Source organism: Macrotis lagotis, chromosome 1, assembly GCF_037893015.1.
Source record: "Macrotis lagotis isolate mMagLag1 chromosome 1, bilby.v1.9.chrom.fasta, whole genome shotgun sequence".
NCBI classification, from domain to species: Eukaryota; Metazoa; Chordata; class Mammalia; order Peramelemorphia; family Peramelidae; genus Macrotis; species Macrotis lagotis.
Window position 1 is genome coordinate 241852080 of NC_133658.1, and position 23517 is coordinate 241875596.

The window sequence follows — 23517 nt, forward strand, 5'->3', positions numbered from 1 at the left end:
TGGTTAATGTTGAAAACAGAAGTTTTTGACAATTTTTAATGACAGATTAGCATAATATATGGTCTTTTGTGTCCTTAAAACATGTGATTTGAAGATTATCAGGAATTAACCATTGCTAATATTATATATTGTAAAAAGTAAGAAAATGATTCAACATGATTGCAAAAATAAAGTTAAAAGTAATCATTAAGATTTGTAATGAAAAGAAAACCAAGGATAGTGGTTTTTTGAAATATTACCCTGAAAATGGATGAAATCCTGCCCAGATCTCAATCCTCTTCATAATTTGTCTTTAGTAGACTAGCTTTCATAGAGATTTACAAAAATTGGAGTAAAGAAAAATCATCTGCTGAATCAGCAAGGTTTATTAAGTACTTACTATTTATGGGGGGCCCTTTGCTGAGTTTTAGGAATGCAATACAAAAGTCAAAGCAGTTTCTGCCCCCAAGGAGTTTTCATTCCTATAAATCTCTCCATTAGATAACAAATAAATCACCATCTAAAAGTAAGTACATAGTATATAAAAGGTAATGTTAGAGAGGAAATAGAGGTTGCTTTTTGAGAGGACTCGGGGATTTTCTAAGAAAGAGTTTAGGAGGTTTTCACTATTTTAAAATTTCTAATATTTTAAAATATTTTTCAAATACTCTTTCTTCTTTCCCATCCTCTAATGAAAAAGACCAACAAACCCTTGTAAAAATATAAATAGTCTAGGGAAATAAACTCCCACATTTATTATGTACAAAAAAGATGGAAACAAACAACATTCTTAGTCCATCAACTTCGTTAAGCTTTCTGTTTGGTCTTTGCATTGTTCAGAGATCATTGATGAAAATAGAAGACTAAGTTCAACAAAAATAGAAGACTAAGTTCAACAGACATTTGAGTATGGCTCCTCACTGAATTTTGGCCTTAAAAGTAATACATTAAATATGTGTTGAATCTCAGAGTTTGCCCAAATAAGGGACAGTATTAATCTCCAGAGTTCAATCTTAAGAAAGAGCAAAACAGAATTATGGCAACATACTTATTAATATTTCTCTGAGGTCACTGATTAAGCAGATGTGCATGGGGTCACTGGCTAGAGATCCAGAACCCTAAAATGGAAGTCCTGAACTGGGCTTTTCTTAATAGTTTTGACTATTGGGATCTTAAAAGCCTCCTTTGGCTTGTCCAATCAATGAAGAGGGTGGCCCCCAACTTAGAACAGGTGAAGGCAATTAGGAATGAGGTCAGTGAAACTGAATATCAGGTATTCCATTAAAAGAAGTATCCTATGAGCTATGCCAAGACCTCTGCAAATGTCAGTCTTCCCTTCAGGATGTCTGCATGCCCTGTAAGTAACCTTAGATACAATTGGATTAGTTCTTAGAGGTCAACACTAGTAAATATAATGTGCAAGGCAATATTTCTAATCACCGGGAGATACTGTAACAAATGGGGGGAAAATCTACTATAAATGAGTTTATATTCTTTCGATGGGAAAAAATCAAAGCATTGATGAGTATGAAGCAGAATTTTGAGGTGTGTCATCTCCACTATTGTGAAAAAGATGATTGTTGGTTTATAGTATAATATAGTATACCTGGATTTTTTCTTTTTTTTCTTCTTTTTTTTAAAGATCTCTGACTTGAGAAGTTTGCAGAATCTAAATATACATTCATAAATAGTAGTACTTTGGACATTTTTGGGGGGGGGAGTGATAGTCCATTATATTTAAATACTTCCACCACTGTTGGTATTGTACAGGTTCTACCTGCTTTACTTCCCTGCCCACCTCCAATTTTCCAGTCTTGTCATGTATTTTAGTAGTTCACCCCTGTGTTCCAGTGACCCTAGATCTTTTGATGTTCTGTGAAAAGCCACTTAATCTGTGGACCGGCATTTCACTGAGTAAAATCTCGACCACCTGTACCTGGAATGTTCTCTTTTTCCTGATCTCTGTCTACTTCCTGTTTTTCTTTAGATCTTAGCTAAAATCCCCATCTCCTTTAGGAAGCCTTTCCCAATCACCCTTATTTCCAAAGTTTTTGTGTCCTCCATTTAACTGTTAGCTTTTTGAGAGAAAGGACTTTTTAATCTTTCTTTATACCTCCAGTTCTTAGCAGAAGGTGCGCTTAACATTTATTGACTGACGGGCCTGGTTTGCGTGATGGGCTGTTTGAAAGAACAACCCAAAGGGTCTTTCTGTTTCCACTTTCTGCCCATAGGCTTGTATCACAGTACTCCCAAACTGATCTTCTTAATGTATCAGTATGATTGATCTAATCAATCAATTACTTTGTCAGAAAATTTTTATTTTATTTATGTTATTACCAACAGCTTCTTAAACATAGTACAAATTTTTCAGCATGGCATTCAAGGGTATTTATAACCTAAGCCTTATTATACTATATATCTCTGAATTTTTCTGTTTTAGCTAAAGTGAATTACTACTGACTTTATCAGATCTTACATTATCCTTCATTCTTAATGATTATTCTGTCATCTGTTAAAAACCATTCTTTTTGTAAGCTAACAACAGCTGACATTTTTTATTGATATTTATGAGTTCAAAATACTTTAAAATCTGTTATCAGCAATCATATCTACTTAAGTGTTAATCTCATTTCATTTTATTTGTGGCTTCACTTTTTTAATTAAAGATTTTATTTATTATGAGTTTCACAATTTTTCCAATAATCTTACTTCCCCTCCCCCGTCCCCCACAGAAGGCAATTTGTCAGTCTTTATGAGTGTGATGGGAGAGAAATCACATCCTTAAGAAAGAAACATAAAGTATAAGAGATAGCAAGATCAGACAATAAGATATCAGTTTTTTTTTTCCTAAATTAAAGATAATAGTCCTTGGTCTTTGTTCAAATTCCACAGTTGTTTCTCTGGATACAGATGGTATTCTCCATTGCAGACAGCCCCAAATTGTCCCTGATTGTTGCACTGATGGAAAACCAGCAAGTCCATCAAGGTTGATTATGTGGCTTCACTTTGTAGAAATTTATTTTCGCAATTAGATGTAAAGATAACTTTCAAACTTAATTTTTATATAGTTTTTATTAAGCCCTCTAAGATAACAAGTAATCTGATATGTTGTATGTGAACAATCATATTATGTTTATTTCCAAATAAAACAACCTGTGAAAGAAGAATCAGAACAAAAGGGAAAAAATGCAAGAAAGAAAAAATCAAATAAGAAAAAATGAAACTAATATGTTTGATCTTCATTCAGATTCCATAGTACTTTCTCTGCATATGGATGGCAGTTTCCATCACAAGTCTTTTAGAATTGTCTTTGATCACTGTCTTACTGAGAACATCTAAGTGGATCTATCATAGCTGATCATCACACACTGTTGCTATTACTGTGTACAGTATTCTCCTGATTTTGCTCACTTCACTCAGCATTAGTTCACATAAGTCTTTCTAGGTTTTTGTGAAATCTGCCAGCTTGTTGTTTCTTTGATATGGCTATAGATAGATTGATTGATTAGATATGTATCTATGTAAATGAAATTTTGTTTTTCCATCTGTGTGCAATGGTAATGTTCAGCAAACATATTGCAAAAGTTCTGAGTTTTGCATTTTTCTCCTTCCTCCCCTCTGACAGAAAGCATAGGCTGTATATCTATAACTATGCTGACCATAGATCCATATTAATCATGTTTAAAAGAAGAATGAAATCAAATCAGCAAAAAAAAAATTAGAGAGGGAAAAAAGATAATAAGCTTTGTTCTGCATTTAAACTCTATAGTTATAGTTTCTGCTTTGGTTATGGATGGCATTTTCTATCACAAGTCTTTTAAAATTGTCTTTGATTACCGTGCTGAAGAAATGTGGCTATTCGTGTGTATAATGTTCTTTTGGTTCTGCTCATTTCATTCAGCATTAGTTCATGAGAGTCTTTCCAGGCTATTCTGAAGTCCCGTGCCTCATAATTTCTCATAGAACACTGTGTATCACAATTACTTCAATTATTCCCCAATTGATGGGTAGCCCCTCATTGTACAAGTCTTGGCCACTATGAAAAGAGTTACCATAAGTATTTTTGTACATGTGGGTTTTTTATCCTTTTTCATTATCTTTTTGGGATATAGATCTAATCTGCTTATCATTTCTTATGGAAATTAGGTAAGGCCATCACATTCATAGACCATAATTTGTGCAACTTTCCCTCATTAATGACTATCTCTTCAATTTACAATTCTTTGCTATTACAGAAAGAACTGCTACAAGTAGTTTTGTACATGGCAGTCTTTCCCTTTGTTTTAATCTCTTTGGAATACAGACTTACTAGTGATATTGCTGGATCAAGAGTATGCATAGTTTTATAGCTCTTTGGCCATAGCTACATAGTTTGCCCTCCAGAATGGTTGGATCAGTCAGTTCACAACTCCACCAAAAGTGCATTTATGTACTAATTTTCCCACTTTTCCTCCAATATTTATCATTTCCCTTTTCTGTTGTATTAGCCAATTTGATAGATGTTAGGTGGTACCTTAGAGTTTTAATTTGCATTTCTCTAAACTTTTTAGAGCTTATAGTGCATTTAGAGCATTTTTTCACATGACTATATATATATATAGTTTTCATTTCTTTGTCTGAAACTGGCAAGTCCATATCCTTTGACCATTTATCAACTGGGAAATGACTTGTGTTTTTAGAAATTTGACTCAGTTGTTTATATATTTGAGAAATGAGACCTTTATCAGAAACACTGGCTGTAAAAATTATTTCCTAGCTTTCTTGCATTCCTTTTAATCTTTGAAAAACCCCATTCTTCAGGACCTTGCTCAGCAGTTTTCTTCATGAGATGTTCTCTGAAGTCATTTCTTTTTCCTCAGATTTCTCATATTACTTTCTTTAATCTCTTTATTAAGTTTAATTTATCTAATAATTTTTGTTTATATTTTCCTTTTTCTTTTCTTTTTAAAAATAAAGTGAGAGGAAAAAATGTGTTTGAGTCTGTATTCAGATACCATCAGCTCTGAATTTGGGATGGATAGCATTTTTTTCATAGTTTCATCATAGAAATTGCTTCAGTATTTTTTCCTATTCTGATATTGCTACCTTTATTTCCCTATATCCTATTCTTCCTCACTTCCATGTATTCTTTCGTCTTTTTCCTTTCACCCTGTCTTCCTCAATAGTGTGTTGTTTCTGATTACCTTCATCCATGATCTTTCCTCTCTTCTATCCCCTGTGTGCGTGCCTCCCCACCCCCTGCTCTCCTCCTGTCCCCTTTTGCCCATCCCTTCCTTTTCTCCCCTATTTTCCTCTAGAGTAAGAGATTTCTATAACCAATTGAGTATTTATTTCCTCTTTGAGCCACTTTTGATGAGAGTGAAGACTCCCTCTCTTCACCTTCTACTCCATTGCTTTTTCTTGCCTTTTTTATGTGAAATTACTTATCCCATTCTACCTCTTCTTTCCTTTTTCCCCAGTACATTCCTTTCTCACTTATTAATTCCATCTTTATTTTGGCTAGGCAATGGGTTTTAGTGACTTGCCCAAGGTCACATAGCTAGGTAATTAAGTGTCTGAGGTCGGATTTGAACTAAGGATCTCCTGACTCCAGGGCCAATGTCCTATCCATTGTGCCACCTAGCTGCCCTGTAACTCCATCTTTATAATCCATTATACCTTCATATTCAGCTCCCTCCTATGCCTTGTCTATATTATATATGCTCCTTTTAACTTCCCTAATAAATGAGAAGGTTCATGTAAGTTGTCAGTTATCATCTTCCTATGCAGAAATACAAGGAGTTCAACCTCATCAAATCCCTCATAATTTGTCCTTCCCATTTGCCCTCTGTATGCTTCACTTGAGTCCTGTACTTGAAGATCAAACTTTCTGTTCAGCGCTGATTATTTCAACTAGAAAATTTGAAAGTCCCCTATTTCATTGATTATCCTTTTCCCTGAAAGAGTATGTTCAGTTTTGCTGGATAGTTGATTCTTGGTTGTAATCCAAACTCTTTTGCTTTCTGGAATATCATATTCCAAGCCTATGTGCCATTAATGTAAAAGTTGCTAATTCATAGTTTTCTTGGAGGCTTTGAATTCAGTAGGTTTGACTTTGTTGTCCTCTGAGTTTGTATTTAGATCCTCCATAGACCCAAAGTAAATATCTATGGTCAGATTTTTTTCTTCTGTTTTTTTGTTCATTTTCTTGGCCTATAACTTGATTTTTAACTCTTTTTAAGTTGGAGCTCTGCTTCCAGGGTGGAGGACACACTATCCCAAGCTTTTAAGGGTTTCTGCAACTGTCTTTAGGAACAACCCTCAGGGACTGCAATTCCTTCAAGTTCTTATAAAAGGGGCATATAGGTGGTGAAGTGGATATAGCGCAAACCCTGGAGTGAGGAGGACCTAAGTTCAAAAATGGCCTCAGACACTTAATAATTACCTAGCTGTGTGGCCTTGGGCAAGTCACTTAACCCCATTGCCTTGCAAAAGCCAAAAAGACTCTGACTGCTCTCTTGGTCTGTGTTCTGATGTGTGGATAACCACAAGTACTCCCCTCTGCCCTGGATTTATGAGGAGGGTCCCTACTCCACTAAGGCAGCAAAGCTCCCTTTCCTGAGACTGCTGCCCAGGCTGCAACCTGGATCTGAGCACAGGCAAAATCACAGAATCCTGCCTCAGGGCTAGATAGCAGGAAAAACCTCTTCAGTCTCCTTCCATACTCCCCCCCCCCCCCCCCCCCCAAACTCTCCCCTTTACTGTTCTTGGCCTGACTGCTCTGGAAGCAGCTGTCAGACTGGTAGCTAGCTTCTCAAGCCTGCTCCTGATCATAGGGTGGGGGGGGAGGGGAGCTGAATCTGCACTGAAGCCTGTGGACTGTGCTTCCCTTTCACTCTGGTGCGACAGTTTTCTTGTTGAGTTTTGAGGTTGTTCTTGGCAGTATCTGGGCTGAAAGGTCTGAAAAGCACCACTGTTTACACTAACTCAGGCCACCCCATGGGTTGTTTCTTAATGATTGGAGCATTGTCAGGGTTGTACTTCTTCCCTTCTTAACCCTGGTGTACCAGAACTATCCCTTGGATCTTTCAAGTTGTCTTGGACTGGGAAATTGTTTCACTCAGTCTTTCTGTGGGTTCTGTCACTCTAGAATTTAGATATAGTCATTTTTTTTTTTTTTTAGGTTTTTGCAAGGCAATGGGGTTAAGTGGCTTGCCCAAGGCCACGCAGCTAAGTGATTATTAAGTGTCTGAGGCCGGATTTGAAGCCAGTACTCCTGACTCCAGGGCTGGTGCTTTATCCACTGTGCCACCTAGCTGCCCTACAGTCATTATTTAAAAGTATTTGGAGTGGTCTGGGAGAGAGCTTGTGGGAATTCTTGCCTCTACTCCATCATCTTGGACCCCCCCCCCCCATTTATAGTTTCGTCCCCTTATAGATTTTAAACTTAGTCAAGATAGGTATGTGTGGGACAAATGCCACTTAAATAAGTTTCAGAGATCTCTCAAGGTATGAAGAGAAAGCTTTGTTTCTTGAGAACAGGCCACAATCAATTAGAGAGATTGAGGCAAAAGCAAAAGGCCCAAGAATCACATTTATTCTAACCAGATTCCTGCGCCCACCCCCCCCCCCCCCCCCCCCCCGACCCACCCTTGTTAATGAGGAAGTGGTCTTACAATCTAAACAGGAAAACTACCCTAGGGAAAAGAGAATAAAATTCAAACCAAAACCAGATTATCTCTTTAGCCCTAGGAATTGAATGATTCTCAACAGATAAGGTGAGGTCAGTTGACTCTTCAACACTATCCCATAGGTTGCTTTGTCAAAGGAGGAGGGGCACATAGTTAACTATTCTCCAATCTATAATATTCTACTGAAGAAATCTCAGATGTAATCCCACTCAATCCCTCTTCTTTTATTTTGATGAGATTTCTTCAAATTTCTGAGTTGGCCCTTAAGTCTAAAGAACAACTCCTTGATCACCTCCTTGCTTCCCAGGGACCCTGATAATAGGTACATTTCCAAAGTTACTGCACCTCTTTCCACTGTAAGTTTTTATACCAAAGTCTTCAGAAAGGTCTTCCTGGCTCCAAAATTGATCAAACTAAATTCCTGATTTTGTGCCATTGGATCAGCCCCAAGAATAGCTAATATACCTAGTGATGTTCCTTAAATTATTTTTCTTGCAAATGGCCATTTCCACACTTTCCTTGCAAGTACATACTAACTCATAATCAGTTTCCCTTAATAAATGCCCTAGTTTGCGCTTCTTTACAAAGGATCCAGGTACCATCATTAATCTCACATGAGTCTGAGGCCACCTATCTCTAAATTGTACAATCCAGAATATATGCTCCCTGTACTTCTGGACATATTCAGACTTTTTCTACTCTCCAGGTAAATATCCTGGCCAGTCAATTATAAACAATAGTCACCTTGAACTGACTTAGTCATGTGCCACTGGTGTTTCTTTCCTCTGGATCAGAATCCTGTGCCACAATATACCTCTGATCAGGGACTGAGAATCTAGGTCAAACCCAGGGGTACTGCCCCCCACTAATCTCCCTTTCTCAATGGAGAACATTTTCACCCTGCCTCCCCTCTTCCTTTCCATAAGAAGGGCATAAGTAAGGGTGTCACACTTACAGAGTCAAGGGAAAGTTACAGATAAACAATGTACACATAGGTGAGAGATGGTGAAGATGAACTGGTTCAGTATCTCTCTTCTCCTTCTCTCTTCTCCCTTGGAGGCATCCAGTGTTCTTCAGCATCCTCTAAATCTATTCCAAAAAGTCCTCTCCAGCTCTGGTGACTACTTGTCTTATGGGTAAAGAAACTGCTTAACATCTTATTCAGTTCAAGACACATGTCTTCCATCACAAAACAATGAGATTCTGGAGCTTATTACAATTTACATTTTGCTTTACTGCCATATCAACATACATACTTCACTTTTAACTTCCATTATTATTTTACTACATGAGCAAACTCCCAATGAGAATGATTACATTGACTCAAGCTTGTAACATATACATTCAACAGTCATCTTTGTTCTAAGAGTACTCAACATTTGGTTTACAATAAAACAATTTTAGCCTTTGTTCTCATTACAATGACTCAAACATCCTTAACCAAAATGATCCCCCCCCCCAAATATTCCCATATTTTCCTTTTCCTGTTGTACTTATGTAACTCACATTCCTTTCCTTAAACTAGAATTTGAAATTGTAATTATCCAAAGAATTTCCCATTCTTCTCCTTACGTAAATATCTCCTCTAACACAAAAACTAAGGAAACTTAATTCCTATCTTAGGATGTAGCAGGTGTCAAATTAGATCCAATTCACCTAAAACTTTTTTTTTTTAGTTTGCTTAGTAACTAGCTGTAAAGATCTAGGACATTAAAGGAAAATTCCTTTACAGATATAAGTATTGAATGTCAGTGTCCAGGCAGGTCATGTGGGTAAGTCAAATGTCTTAGGACAGATTTATTCTTCCAGGTGAGATATTATACAAATGTCATTTTGGGGAAATCAAGTCAAAGGGGTCCAACCTCCGCCATACTGAGAGGCTGCCCATCCCTGTCACCTGACATCCTTGGCCCATTGGCTTCCTTGGCTCCAAGAACATAACATTTACCCAGTAGCATTTCTTTTTGTTGACCATCCTGGTATCTGACATAAGAGAAAATCAATTAAAAGTCCTGTGATCTTTTACCTAGTTAGAACTTCCAGTGAATACAATTCACTAAATTCCAATTATAATTTCGATGGAGGCCCAATTAATGAAACCCCTACCTAAAGCTCGTATTATCCTTCCTGGGATAATACCTAAAATGCCTAAAACCAGGTATTCTCTAACTATGACTGACCCTACAGGCCTGTCTCTTACCTCTTACTAGAGACATCCCTTTGTCTGAAATCATATCTACTCTATCTGTATATAAACATAGTATATCAGATTCCCCTTGGCTAGAGAAACCTCTTTCTAGTCTGTTGTATCTTAAAACAAATAAATGCCTCCTTTGTCCAGGAGATTGCACAGAGAAATATCAAATTATCTTGTATTTATCTTTCCTATATTATATAGTGCTTTTGCTTCAAAGCAAACAATCACTGCTTTGGAATATACATATAAATCTAAAATATTCCTAATTCATATATGTGTTTGTGTGTGTGTGTGTGTGTGTGTGTGTGTGTGTGTGTGTTGTTAGAAACTTCTATACATAAACTTGTTTACCTACTAGCCACCCTCAGCATACAAATGGTTATTTTTGTTTTGGCAAGGCAATTGGGGTTAAGTGACTTGCCCAAGGTCACACAGCTAGATAATCACTAAGCATCTTAGGCCTGGCCTGAACCCAGGTCTCCTGACTCCAGGGCTGGTACTCTATCCACTGTGCTGCCTAGCTGCCCCATAACATACAAATACTTTTCAGAATTCTTTAAAACCATTAAAACATTTTAGGTAGCTTTAAATTTCCAACATGCATTGTTAATTTCATTATAACAGGACAGCAATAAGAGTAACAGAATAACACACAAATTACTAGATTGTACAAAGCAGTCCTTCCATTATTACATTATTCATGAACCCACAGTTTTATCCCAGAAAGGGTCATACTTTTTCATATTTTTCTTATTGCCCTTCAATGCAATCACATTAATCCCAGGTTTTAACAATATAGTATTTATAAACATATTCACAATAGATAGCTAATTATTGCAAATATAATCTCCTTGCAGTTACAAAATAATCACATAACTGATAAAAACATCTTATTCATCAATGTTACCTTACAGTAGGGCCCACAATTGCAATTTGTTCAGACCACCCCCCCCCCACCCCCCCCATCGGCTGTCTGCAGTAAGAGAGAAGTCCACATACTTGACCTTTTTAAAATTAAACATACATTGTTAATATACATTAATCATTAAATTCTTATTTAAACTTCTCATTTCCCTTAGAGCAAGAGAAAAATGAATATCCTATATTCTTTACACTTTTGTCTCTTTCCAAATTCTCAGAATCCAGTCTCATACATATAACACATTTAAAACCCCAGTGCAGTTACAACTCAACTCACTTCCCAACAGCTTAGTTTGATAAAAAACTTTAGAGTACCTCATATAAAGAATCCCGCATTCATATTGCAAAAGCTCTATCCAAAATAAAAATACAATTGTTAGCATTATTCAACATTAAAACCAATTAGAGGAGCTGCTAGGGGCATAGGCCTTGGAGTTAGGAGTACCTGGGTTCAAATCCAGTCTCAGACACTTAATAATCACCTAGCTGTGTGGCCTTGGGCAAGCCACTTAACCCCATTTGCCTTGCAAAAAAATCCTCAAAAATAAACAATTAGAGTCTTTTCCCAAAAGAAATCAGTTAGCATCCCTGATAACCTAGGTATTTCTCTTCTTAGTAACCCAATACCACTTTTCTTTAACCCAAAGGTGTTACAATAGAGTTTCAAAATCCCAAACTCCTTGCAAAAGTTATAATAGTGTTAAAATAATCTAATCCCAAACTAATTTAATTCCTCCCATTCTGTACAAATTTTGTCAGAATGTTACAACACTAGTATCCTTCTTTTAAAACCCCCAGTGTGGTTTCCAAAACTCTAGTTCAGAAACTTTAGAAACAATGAGAGTCATCATATGGCCAGCAGATAGTCATTAAACGTGATTTCCTTTCAATAAAGGAGTCTCTTAACCCCTGGATCATATATATATATGTATGTATATGTATATGTATATGTATATGTATATGTATATGTATATGTATATTCCCCCCTTCTTTCCCAATCACATATCCCACCTGTGAAGGGATCTCCTTTTCCCATTAAGGCTTCTCTCCTGTCTATACCCTCTCCCTACCCTCTCCCTCTGCGTGCGGGTGGGGCTCTCAGGTCGATCCAGGTTAGGGTTCAAGTGTTAACAACATGGTGGATGGGATTGACACCACCATGTGTCCAACCCACCAACCTTTCCCCCAACCCAGGGAGAACACATAAGGATAGGAAATCTTCCCTCCTCTAACTTCTCACTCTTTCTCTTAAAGGTTCTTTCTTCTCTTGAACTTGTCTTCCCCAAAGCACAGCTTGATTTTCTCTTTAAGAATCCCCCTCCCTTCCCTTAACTCTGCACACCTATCACAGGATCACCAGGTGAGGGAGGGGCTGATTTCCATGTGGGGGACCACTGCACAACCACTTCCTTCTCTTCTTAGAATGATTTGTAAGCCACTTTACAATGTTCCCAAAATTCATCTTTTGGTATACAAAGTCAAACCTGCTCAAACCTTCTATCTACATGCTTCAGCCAATTTCCATACTTAATTCCTTTCCATTAGCTCTTCTTGACTTTGATTCATACTATTCTGAACTAGAGTCACATAGCTTATACAGCTGTATAAATCACAGATATGATTCCACTTTTCACAATACATTTTCCATCCAGAGCTTTAAATAGTTAGCATTTCTTGATTATAACTATAACTGCTAAAACACTGGACAAGCAAGCAGTCATCCAAAAATCCCTTAGCTTAATCAGAATGTTCCCTGGTCCCCCCCCCCCCCCCAATAGAGTAAGCTTAATAACTTTTATAGAGGAACAATCCTTGGGGGGGGGCGGTTGATCTACTATTCTTAAATCCTTACTTGTCCCGTAATTTTCTGCAGTAACCAACATTACCAGAATCTAAACTGATAAACTCCTGAAGCTTTGTTACCATATCATTCTGGGAAAAAATTAACTATTTAGTTTCCCCTATACTGACATATCTTGATAACCATATTATTTACTTTAGGATTAACCTGACTCTAGTCTTTGAAATTTATTTTCTAACAACCTCTTTTTTTTTAAATTCAAATAGATAGCATTTCTTTCTATGATAATATTCACTATCTTTTTCCTGTTTCTTTAACTTCAAAATAAGGTCCCTTTGAACATTTATTTTCTCTCTCTCTCTCTCTCTCTCTCTCTCTCACTCTCTCTCTCTCCTTTTCCTAAAAGAGAGTGAGGGAAAAACATTCTAGCACCACAGAATCATGGAAAACTGGAAGGAGAAGGGAACATAAACAGGGAAAGGGGGGGCCTTCTCATAATGGTAGAGTAACAGGGTGAGTAGTTTGGCCTCCATAATCCATTCCTTTTTAATCAAAATAAAAATCCCTCTTTAAGTGCTCAAGAGACAACCTAGGAGTGAGGAGGGAGGGATTATATTATCTATTGTAACACAGGCAGAAAGCAGGCTCAAGGGAAGAGCCATGGAGAGTTAGATGAATACTGCCTAAAATTCCAAAACAACATGAGGCTACCCAAGGAGCTCTTTAAATGAACTTGCTAACTCCTCCTTTCCCTGTTTAACAAATCACACAAGTAAATAGACATTCTAAACACATAAAGACAGACAAGGCACAAACACAGATCACACAAAATGCAACAGTATTTTCCAAACTGATAATTTCAAAACACAGGCCAATGGCAAATTCCTGATGTCTCAGGAATGCAGAGAGGGGAGATTTCAGCTTTTCTTCTGACAATGTCTCCCTCCCAAAGGCAGACCAAATTTGTTCCTTCTCCTATATCTTTATTTTCCCAGACAAGACAGCAATACTTAATCTTTTTCTTCTTACTTTTCCTTCATATTTTAGGCTTAATTTACCTGATTTACTGTGGGGGAAGGCTTAGGACAGGGTTAAATATTGACAGAGACCTCTCAGGATCAAGTGCCCTTAGATCCAAATCTCTTATGCACAAACCAGAAGGGGTCACCCCCAACCTTCAGTCACCCAAATGGAACCTCCAGGCCCTAGTGCCCTCAGATTCCAAGGTCTAGACTTACCATCTTTTGGTTCTCTGTGCACAAAAGTTTAATGACTGTTCTTTGTCCTCACTGACAGTCAGATCCTTGCCTCAGATTTTCTGTTTTCCTACCGAGTCTCTCCTTTTCAGGTCATTTGCACAGAGGGGAAACCCAAGGCTTTCCATAAAATGGCAAACTGTCAGAATTTGGGGCAGCAGCACTGTTTTGCCAAGTCCTGAGAAGCCAAGGTCCCCAATGGGCATGCTATCCCAGCCGAGCACCCAAACTGTGTGGGACAAATGCCACTTAAATAAATTTTGGAGATTTCTCAAGGTATGAAGAGAAGGCTTTTATTTGTTTCTCGAGGAATGGGCCACAATCAATTAGAGATTGAGGCAAAAGCAAAAGGCCCAAGAATCACATTTATCCCACTCAGGTACTATGATACTTTTTTTTTTTTTTTTGTATTCTAGGGCCTTGGTGCCATGTTTTATGCCATATTTTTTTTTGAAATGTTTCATTTATTTTGAGTTTTAAAATTTACAATTACAATTTTTAATGTTGTTTCCATGGTACATTTATTTATTTATTTGTTTGTTTGTTTATTTATTTATTTATTTGCTTTTTAGTTTTTCAAGACAATAGGGTTAAGTGGCTTGCCCAAGTCCCACAGCTAGGTAATTATTAAGTGTCTGAGGCCAGATTTGAACTCAGGTACTCCTGACTCCAGGGCTGGTGTTCTATCCACTGTGCCACCTAGCTGCCTACATGGTATGTATTGATCTAAGTTGATTGTGATGAGAGGAAAATCATAAAGTATAAGAGATTTGTGCCATAATTTTTAATGGTATAAGTTTGGATTTGTAATTTCAGCATAAATAACTAGCTGCCTTTCACTCCTTCATACATATCTTGAGTTTTTTCACAACTTATTAAGGTTGCTGTAAACTTGATAAAATCCAGTTTACATGGTCTCCCCTCTTGTTCTTTCCAGGAAGTATGCCTGAAATTGAATTGTCACTAAGTGAATGTTGAGATATGTATCAAGTAGTGTAGTTTCTACAGCCCCAGGCATGTTACTGATAGCTATAAGAGATAAAATATCTTAAAATTTCGCATTTGATTTGCTCTCATCTTTATAAGAAATTGATAGAAAATGTAGAGGAACTTTGGTGTCAAAGTCCTTTGGGCACTTTCTCCTTGAATCTTGACAGTTTTTTCACTGTTTGCCATCTCACAGCAAAAAGCTACAAGTTACCTTTTCCCAATATTTCTTATTATTGAGAAAATGAAATCTGACTGCTGTCCCTTGGTCTGCTCAAGAATTTTCTTTTTTACCTTCTATTCTAGATATGGTTACCTGGTAACAAAATAACTATCTCATTGAAACTGCATTTTTTTATCTTCTTATTCCTCTTTAGTTAATTCTTATCTCTTTCCTCTATTTAAATTGTTTTTCATCTACATCAGTAAAGATTTCTTTAGAACTCTTAATTTGCTTTCTGATAGAATATCAATAGCTAGCATTTATATAACTTTTAGGTTTGCAGAACACTTTGTATTTACAACTTGTGTTTGCCCCCATTCTCTTTGAGCTGGGTAAGTCATTTTTTGCCTCTCCTGTATGTCATCTCATTTGTTCCCCACAATACTGGGAGGTAAGTGTCACATCCATCTCCAATTTGCACATACTGTAACTGAGCCAGACAACTTTTTCCAGGTGCACTATTTTTACCACTGAATATGAAAGATTTTAGTACTTTTTAAAGGTGTTTATGTGGTGGTTTCTTTTCAAAAAATAATTGTTGAATTTTTGAATAATTAGAACATCTTTTCCACATAAATTCTCCTCCTGATGTTACAGATTTTTTCATCTCAGCAATACTTTTCTAGCTTAATAATAAAATAGGATTTGTTATTTAATAAATTTATAAAATAATAGAACAGTCTAGAGATTATCCCATACACTGGGAGAGTGGGATGGAGGGAGAAAAAAAGAAAGATGCCAATTAAGGATTTGAGAGGATATTCAGTTGTATATAGAATGAAGTTTATATTGAATCTACATTATTACACGGGATACCTGCAGCATTGAAATGACATCCATTACAGTATCAGAGAAGTAAGAAAAAAGTACTACTTTCATTAGCTGAACTGCACATATAGCTGGCATCATTTTAGTAGCAAAAGTCTCAGATGGGTAGTACTGCTTCCAGAAAGATAACCTGAAGTGATGTGCTTAACCTTGTTTGAAGTTTTGGACCAAATCAAAATCAAAAATCTCTGCCTAAGACACATATAGATCTAGAATAAGTTGGGGATAATCAATAAAGGAAAGAGTTCGTAGAATTTTATCAAAGACTTGAAAGAGAGTGGAGATAAGGGAAAACATTCGAGGTATGAATGACAGTGAAAATATTGAGATTTGGGCTAAAGGAATAGCAAGGAGACCACTGTCATTGATTTTCAGAGTACTTGGGAGAGGGGAGGGGGAGAGGGTCTGGGTAGCTGTAAATGTGGGATGGGGATAGGTTATGAAGGGCTTAGAATGCTAAATAGGATTTACAGAACCTTGAGGTGATTGAGATTGGGGAGGAAGAAGGAAATGACATGGTCAGAGCTATGCTTTAAGAAATTTGAGTGGAGGATAAACTGAAATAGAGGAAAAACTTGAGGTAGGGAGATCAAGCAGAGAAAGATGTTGCATTCATCACTTTTTATGAGGATGAGCAGGAGTGAGGAGAAACCTGAGACAAGGAGACTAACTAGAAGGCAAGAGACCAGGCACCAAAGGTGAGGAGGTCCTTTAACAGGGAGATAACTGTGTCAGAGGAGAGAAGGGGACATATATGTGAAATGTTATACAAGGAAAAACACTTCATAGTACCATTTTGGATATGAGAGTATGAGAGTGAATTGAGGATGACCTCTTGTTTGGTGTTTGGGTGATGGGAAAGATGGTTTAATGGAAATGTCAGTATATTTTTAGATAATACTGAGTTTATGCTATCTATGGGACATCCACTTTGAGACATCTAATGGGCATTTGGAATCTGAGATAGACGATAAATTTAGAAGTTAATGATAAGTAAAACTGAGAATCATTACCATAGAGGTCATTGAGTCTGTGCAATCTTGCAATAATAAAAACTAGAAAACTGTGTCAAAGGTTGCAGAAAGGTTAAGACAATTAGATTGGGCAAGTTAGAGATCATTGGTAATGTTGGAGAAAGCAGTTTTGGTTGAATGATGGAATTAGAAATCAAAATGTGTAATTAAGAAGAGAATGAGAGGGGAAAGGAAATGAGAAAGCTGTCTATAATAGGTACCATCAAGTAATTTAACCACAAAAGAGAGAAGAAAGATATATAGTATGATAACTAGTCAGAATGAATGGATCCAAAGGGATTTTTTGAGGATCAGGGAAACATGAGTATGTTTGTAGACAGCTGGGAAGCAACCAGTAGAAAGAAGAGCATTAAGATAAATGGAGATGATAAAAGGAGCAATAATGCTGATAACATAGATTGTGATTACTTGTACATCTAAATTTTTAAAAATTGTGTTGAATAAAGAAGATTTGCAAGGGCTTTTCTTAATGTTAACTAGGTTTGTCTTTAGTTATATAGACTTCAGAAAAAAATTAATGGAAATTCTGGGTTGGAAAAAATCCTTTTTTTACATATAAGGCCCATATCTATACAACTATGAAAATTGATTTTTCTTCCTGAATTTTTTAATATTAATAATGATTGTAGATTGTTAATTTAAAAGATTGTAAATAGTTTACATCTATTCCTTGGAATGAGTATTGGCTTATTATAAATAAATTGTGAAAGTATTTTTAGAATAGAATCCAGTCTTTACCTCTTTCTTGCTTTCCCCTCTTTCCTCTAGTGGAACATCTCCCCTTGCATGTCTGAATGCAATGCTGCACACCAATTCCAGAGGGGAAGAAGGGATTTTCTACAAGGTTCCAGGGAGAATGGGAGTGTACACCCTAAAGGTAAGTGTCTGTTGGAGAATCATTTTCTAGAAGTTTTTGTAATTATTGAGAAGTTGGATGTGAACAGTTACCATGGGGGCAGCTAGGTGATTCAGTGGTTAGAGCACTGGCCCTGGAGTCAGGAGGACCTCAGTTCAAATCCAACCTCAGATACTTAATTGCCTAGTTGTGTGACCTTGGACAAGTCATTCTTAATCCCATTGCCTTAAATAAATAAAATTACTTTAAAAAAAAAAGAAAACTGTTACTTCCAGAAGAGATGAGAAGGATGGTGACAGTTCAGATGCTCTAAGCAGACTGGCGGATACATGTTAGTCTGGAAGATGTCTATTTGAGAGGTGGAGCAGATCACAAATTTTAGCTTTTCTTAGCAAAATCATTGCCTTGAAAGTAATTGACATTAATTAGGGCCTGTAAATTGATTACTAAACTGCTACTAGGGGAAAAAAGTTTAGTTTTTTGTTTTTTGAAAACTATCTGTTTCAAAGTAAGTTTGGGGAAGATTCCATTTTATTTTGCATAGACTCTAAATGTTGTTCAAGGCAAATTTAAGTCTTAGAATATATACATATCTAAGTTATAATATAATTAATTATATATATTTTTGTCTGTATTGCTTTTGCACAGGGTTATACAACTGTGCTTTTAAAAGTTTTTATTGAAACAATAGACAATATATTTTGATTTGTCATTTTAGTGTGAGAGTTCTGCAGTGGCTAGGCATTGTTTACTAAAGCAATTAGTAAACCCACAGGGGTGCTGCATAAAATTGCACTGCAGCCACACTTTGGACAGTTCTGCTCTGGCAAGTACTCAAAAATCAATTGCTATTGTGTTGCATTGGACCTTTTCTTAAAAAAACAGACCTATATAAAATTGTGTGGATTAAATGATTGGCCTTTTTTTGTATATTTATCCTTTTAGCAACAACAGTTCTCTCTTGGCCATCTTGGTCCTCATGTTGCTGCTTCAGGGAACCCTTCAATGTCACATTACCCTTCCTAGTGAAGATTATACGGGACCTTGCTAATCTTCAAGCATTTATTAAATAACTGCTGTATGGCAATTTACTAGTCACTAGACATACAAATAAAAAAAGTAATACCATCTCTGACTTTAATGAGTGTACATTCTATTGGAATTCTGCTTGTCATTTAAACTTTATATCTTTACCAAAGAGTAGCATAAGTACTTTGCATTTATTAAGTACTTTACATTTTTATTGATTAATAGAAGTGGCTTGTACTCTTGTGCAGCTCCTCATAGTGTAGACTAGTGATCTATAGGCATAATATGATGATTTACTGTCATATCTCCTACAATTCTCCCTTCCCCCCTACCTCACAGGCCCATACACACACTTGGCCCTCCCTATGAATTGAACTCTCTAGGCTTAAAATTTTAACCAATTTAAAGCACAATGGTGATTACAAAAGTAGAAAAATGAAAGAAGGAAAAGTTTGAAGACTCTTATACCACTGCTGTTTTCTTGAGCCCCATCAAGATTTACCTGGATTGATTTTCCTTTCTTCACAGCATTGAACTTTTCCTGGTATCTAAAAATAATTAGTGATTGTATAATAGTAGCTTAATGCTTTTCCTTAACTGAAATAATTGATTTAAAAATAAGAAAGTGCTTCTCATCAAGAGTTTCCTATCCTATTGAAATGAGTCTCCTTTTCCCCCCAGAAATGAAAATCAGATTAATTTTTTTTTTGCTAATAAAATACTTTTTTAGGGCTTAAAAAAATAAGCTTTACTCTTCAATCTAGCATGAAATTTTTTTAAAATGCAGATGAAAGAAGCATTGTCATTTTTCTCTAGCTTTGTGCTGCTCTCTACCCTTCCTGCTTCCCATAGGAGTGGAGGATAAAGTTAATTGTATTAAAGCTGTGTTAGCCTACAAAACAGATATTAGGCCAACTTTTCCTTTCTGTTTTATTTATTCTTGAAAAGTTCTTACTGAAAGATATTTTTTCCATTAGATATTAATGTAGTCTTTATCTAATTGAAGCTCTGTCATATATCTCTTAGAAATTTACCTACTTTTGAGCACTTTAATTAGAGCAGTCAGTAATCAATATCTCATCTTCCCTTAACTAAAATCAAATCAAAGCTGGCCTCAGGGCAGAGTCATTTCCCAAGTTGACTTCTTATCGCTGTGATAAACATCCATTTGTATTCTGTAGCCCTTCTGCTCCTGGAAAGAATGTCATCCATAGTTGAGTTTGTAAGGAAATCTTGTTATTTTTACCTAGAGAGACTTGAAGGACTTCAGGAGTCACCAAGGGCTGGTTATGTCCTCTGGCATATACTTCTATGCCAAACATTTCCCCCTCCTGCAAGAACTTGTCATATTTGACAAAAGACTACATTTCCTTCTAGAAATAGAATAATTGGACAGAAACAGCTAGCTCAGTCACAGATTCATAGATAATTTTCTTGTAAAATCTGTGAGACATGCCCTGGCCTTCCCAGCTATAACAAAATTACGTGAATGCCTAATGAGTTTTCTTTGAGGAAATGCTAGTTTTTTTCTCTGACAGTATGTTGTATTTGGTGTTCTGTTTCTTTATTTCTGTTCATCAGGGATATATGAATAGTTCCCTAGAATTTATTTTTTCCTTATGCTCTTTAACAGGGATCACAGAAAAGGAGAGGTCTTTATATAGATATCTAACCTAATTTGTATTTAACCTCTCCATAAGCTCATAACCCTCCAATTTGCCAGGGTTATCTTGATCCTATATCTACCTAATACAGTCACTACCAGGAATAGACAGCTGAGTAAAGCTGAAAATTCATTAGAAAAATACATTGTTTTATTTTGATGGAAAAACCTTAACTAATTGAAGGTGTATGGCCATTATATGAAACCTCTTTTGCTGTGTATGATTCACAACTTTGTCCATTTTATGACACTCAGATTATAGGCTGAATGTCCAGTAAGAAATACTATCTAAAAGGGCCAGAGTTATAAGTTGATGGCAAAAGTGACATCTCTCTATGTGTGGTTCTTTATTTAGGATGTGATTGAGCATTTTTCTTTTTAGTCAAAATTGTGAGAAGCAAGAAAGAAAATTATTTCAGTTTTTCAGGTTAGCAGTACCAAAAGTGGTCATTCTTGGAAGGATGTCCAGAGGGGTTGAGTCATAAGTTTTTGAAGGATGAAAGAAAGGAATAGAGGCATAGCTTTGTAAAGATTATATCAAATTATGTTATGATGGATGGCTACAAGTTCTTAGAGATGAGAGTAGGATAATAAGGAATATAGATGTTTGTCTTACTAAAACTATGGGGATCATTTTATGTGTAGTAAATGACCTTAATAAGTGGCCTCTTAAAATATTTTTTCTCTGGGTGACAAGTACTGCAGAGAAATAGAATGTATTCACAACTTTGGCAGAATCCTAATTAAAAGCCTGAAAGCTTTTCATAACATAAATCTGGTGACAAACTGTCTATTGTACAGGACCAGCTAGCTAAATTTGCTAATAGAATGTTGAATTTCACCTCACAAACCATATGCTAGGTTGTTAAGAAGGTTTGAACTCTCTTGGTGGAGGAGCTGTCATCAGGCAAGGTGTGGAGCAAGACCTTGTCTAGACCTGTGATATCAAGGAAACTTATGAAGTATTGAAATAAGGCATATGATCCTGAAGTTCTTTGTAGCTAATGATAATATTGCTTTTTAACGGAAACTCAGTTTTTTTTTAGTTACATAATTGTTTTCATGTAGCATCATGATTTGTGGTTTTTTGTGTGGGAATGCAAAAGATTAGTTTTAGTTGAAGCATTATATTTTGGAAATTGGTATGATGAGCAATCAGAAGATATAATTTTATACCTGTTGTCCTAATCGAAAAACTTAAACCAGGGTTCTAAATAAGATTCCTAATTGCTAATTCCCAAGTTCCTAATTGCTCCCTATTTTATAAGAGAACTAATGATTTCGTTGATATGGAGAACTTTTCTAGGAGAGAACTCCATCTCCTGATGTGGGTTAACACCTTCTCTGCAATTTAGGGTCTCCAGAAAGTTGAATAAAGCAATAAGCCCTCATGACTTGCCCAGGCTAATGTAACAAAGGTAGGACTTCAATCCAAATCTTACCAGCGTGGAGGCAGCTGACCTTCTAATAGAATCATACCTTCTTCCATGTTACTTAATCTAATTGGTTTTTCATTTTCAGAAAGATGTTCCAGATGGTGTGAAAGAGTTATCAGAAGGTTCTGAAGAGAGCAGCGATGGCCAGTCAGACTCTCCAAGTTCTGAGAACAGCAGTAGCAGCAGTGATGGTGGGAGCAACAAGGAGGGCAGAAAGAGCAGGTGGAAGAGGAAAGGTAAATCCACCAAGCTCTGAAGACCTAAAGTAGAACTCTTGTGAAACAGTCTCTTTTAACTCTGCTTCCAGAACTCTTCTGAGGAGTTCAGTTCTCTCCATTTCCCTGTCATTGAATAATGTGGAGCCATTTTTTTGGTCTTTTCTGATTTTTCTTTACAAATTACTCTCTGCACCTTACATTTTCTTTTTGTTCATTAAACAATATATAGAATAATTGGTTTCATTACAGCTTTTCTTTTGAACTCTTGAGACTCTTTTACTCTTTTTGCCAAAGTTTGGCTGTATTTGTTCATTTTTCCTTGTCAATTTCTCTCATAATTTTTGATCTGCTGTTTTGTCTTAATCATTACCTGCCTTGGGTCTGAGCCAGAAGATTTTTTAGAATGTCACCTCTGGGTGTCTATAATCTGACTTTTCTGTGATACTCTTTCATTAATATGGATTTGAATTTCAGTATACAAAGTGCTCTTCCTCTTTCTTTGTAGGTAATTATTTCTTAAAAGCCCTCCAGGAACATTTTAAATAACCTGCTGGAGTATGATGGAACAGTTAATAAATTGTTAATAGTATTTCTTCAGAGGGGTTAACACAGTGCTATACAGCGAGCACACCTTCCAGATCTCACCTAACTTAGACCTGTATCTTCAGTTCTAAGTGAATGTCTGACTTTGGATATGAGAGGCAAAAATACCAAGTTTCGGAAAGTCAAGAACTGATACTTTTTTTACTACTTGGGTTTTTAAAAATAAACAAGTGAATGCTATGAAAAAGATCACAAGATTTGTAATCAAAATGAATCGATTAAAATGCTGTATCTTTTACTTTGTAGTCTCATTTAAAAAAAGAGTACCAACTTCACTGTTTTGAGGATCAAATGAGATATTATACACAGTATTTGTTTAGTGATTTATGCACTACATAAATATAAACTATTATTATTAGGACTTTGAGATTTATACATTATAGTCAGTTATCAGTTTAAAAGTTGATTTCCTGTTCTGATTATTGATTCAAAGGCAGAACAGTAGTTTAGAACTTACCTTGTAATTACAGGAGATTTGTCGCTATTGACAGTTTTAGTTGTGCCTTCCTTATGCTTCTTTCTCTTTGATTCAGTAATTCCATTCTTATATCTTTTCTCTTTCTCTGATTTCCCCTTTTCTCTTGGCTACTTATTTTCTTTCATTCGCTGAGATTTTGACCTTAGTCTTCTTATCTTTTCCCTATATCTTCTCCCTTCCTGTTCTCAATTTTTCACTTGGCTTTCATCATCATCTTTATGTATTTTATATTCAGCTCTGACTACTCTCAGGAGAAAGAGGTATTTTTTGGGGGGTTAATATTAAGAGTTCCTCCTCTTGGAGTTCAGAAAGTCTATTTTTAAATTCTGCAACTGCTT

At 36.2% G+C, this 23517-nt stretch overlaps 1 protein-coding gene across 2 annotated transcripts in view; it reads left to right on the top strand.

The window, feature by feature from the left end:
- Window positions 1–23517, top strand: part of ASXL2 (ASXL transcriptional regulator 2) — a 210092-nt gene that overhangs the window by 105107 nt on the left and 81468 nt on the right. For both annotated transcript variants that reach the window (XM_074209932.1, XM_074209931.1), the window contains exons 3-4: window positions 17665–17773; window positions 21966–22116. In XM_074209932.1, coding sequence (XP_074066033.1) covers window positions 17665–17773; window positions 21966–22116 — 260 coding nt within the window. The remainder of the gene's footprint in view (window positions 1–17664; window positions 17774–21965; window positions 22117–23517) is intronic.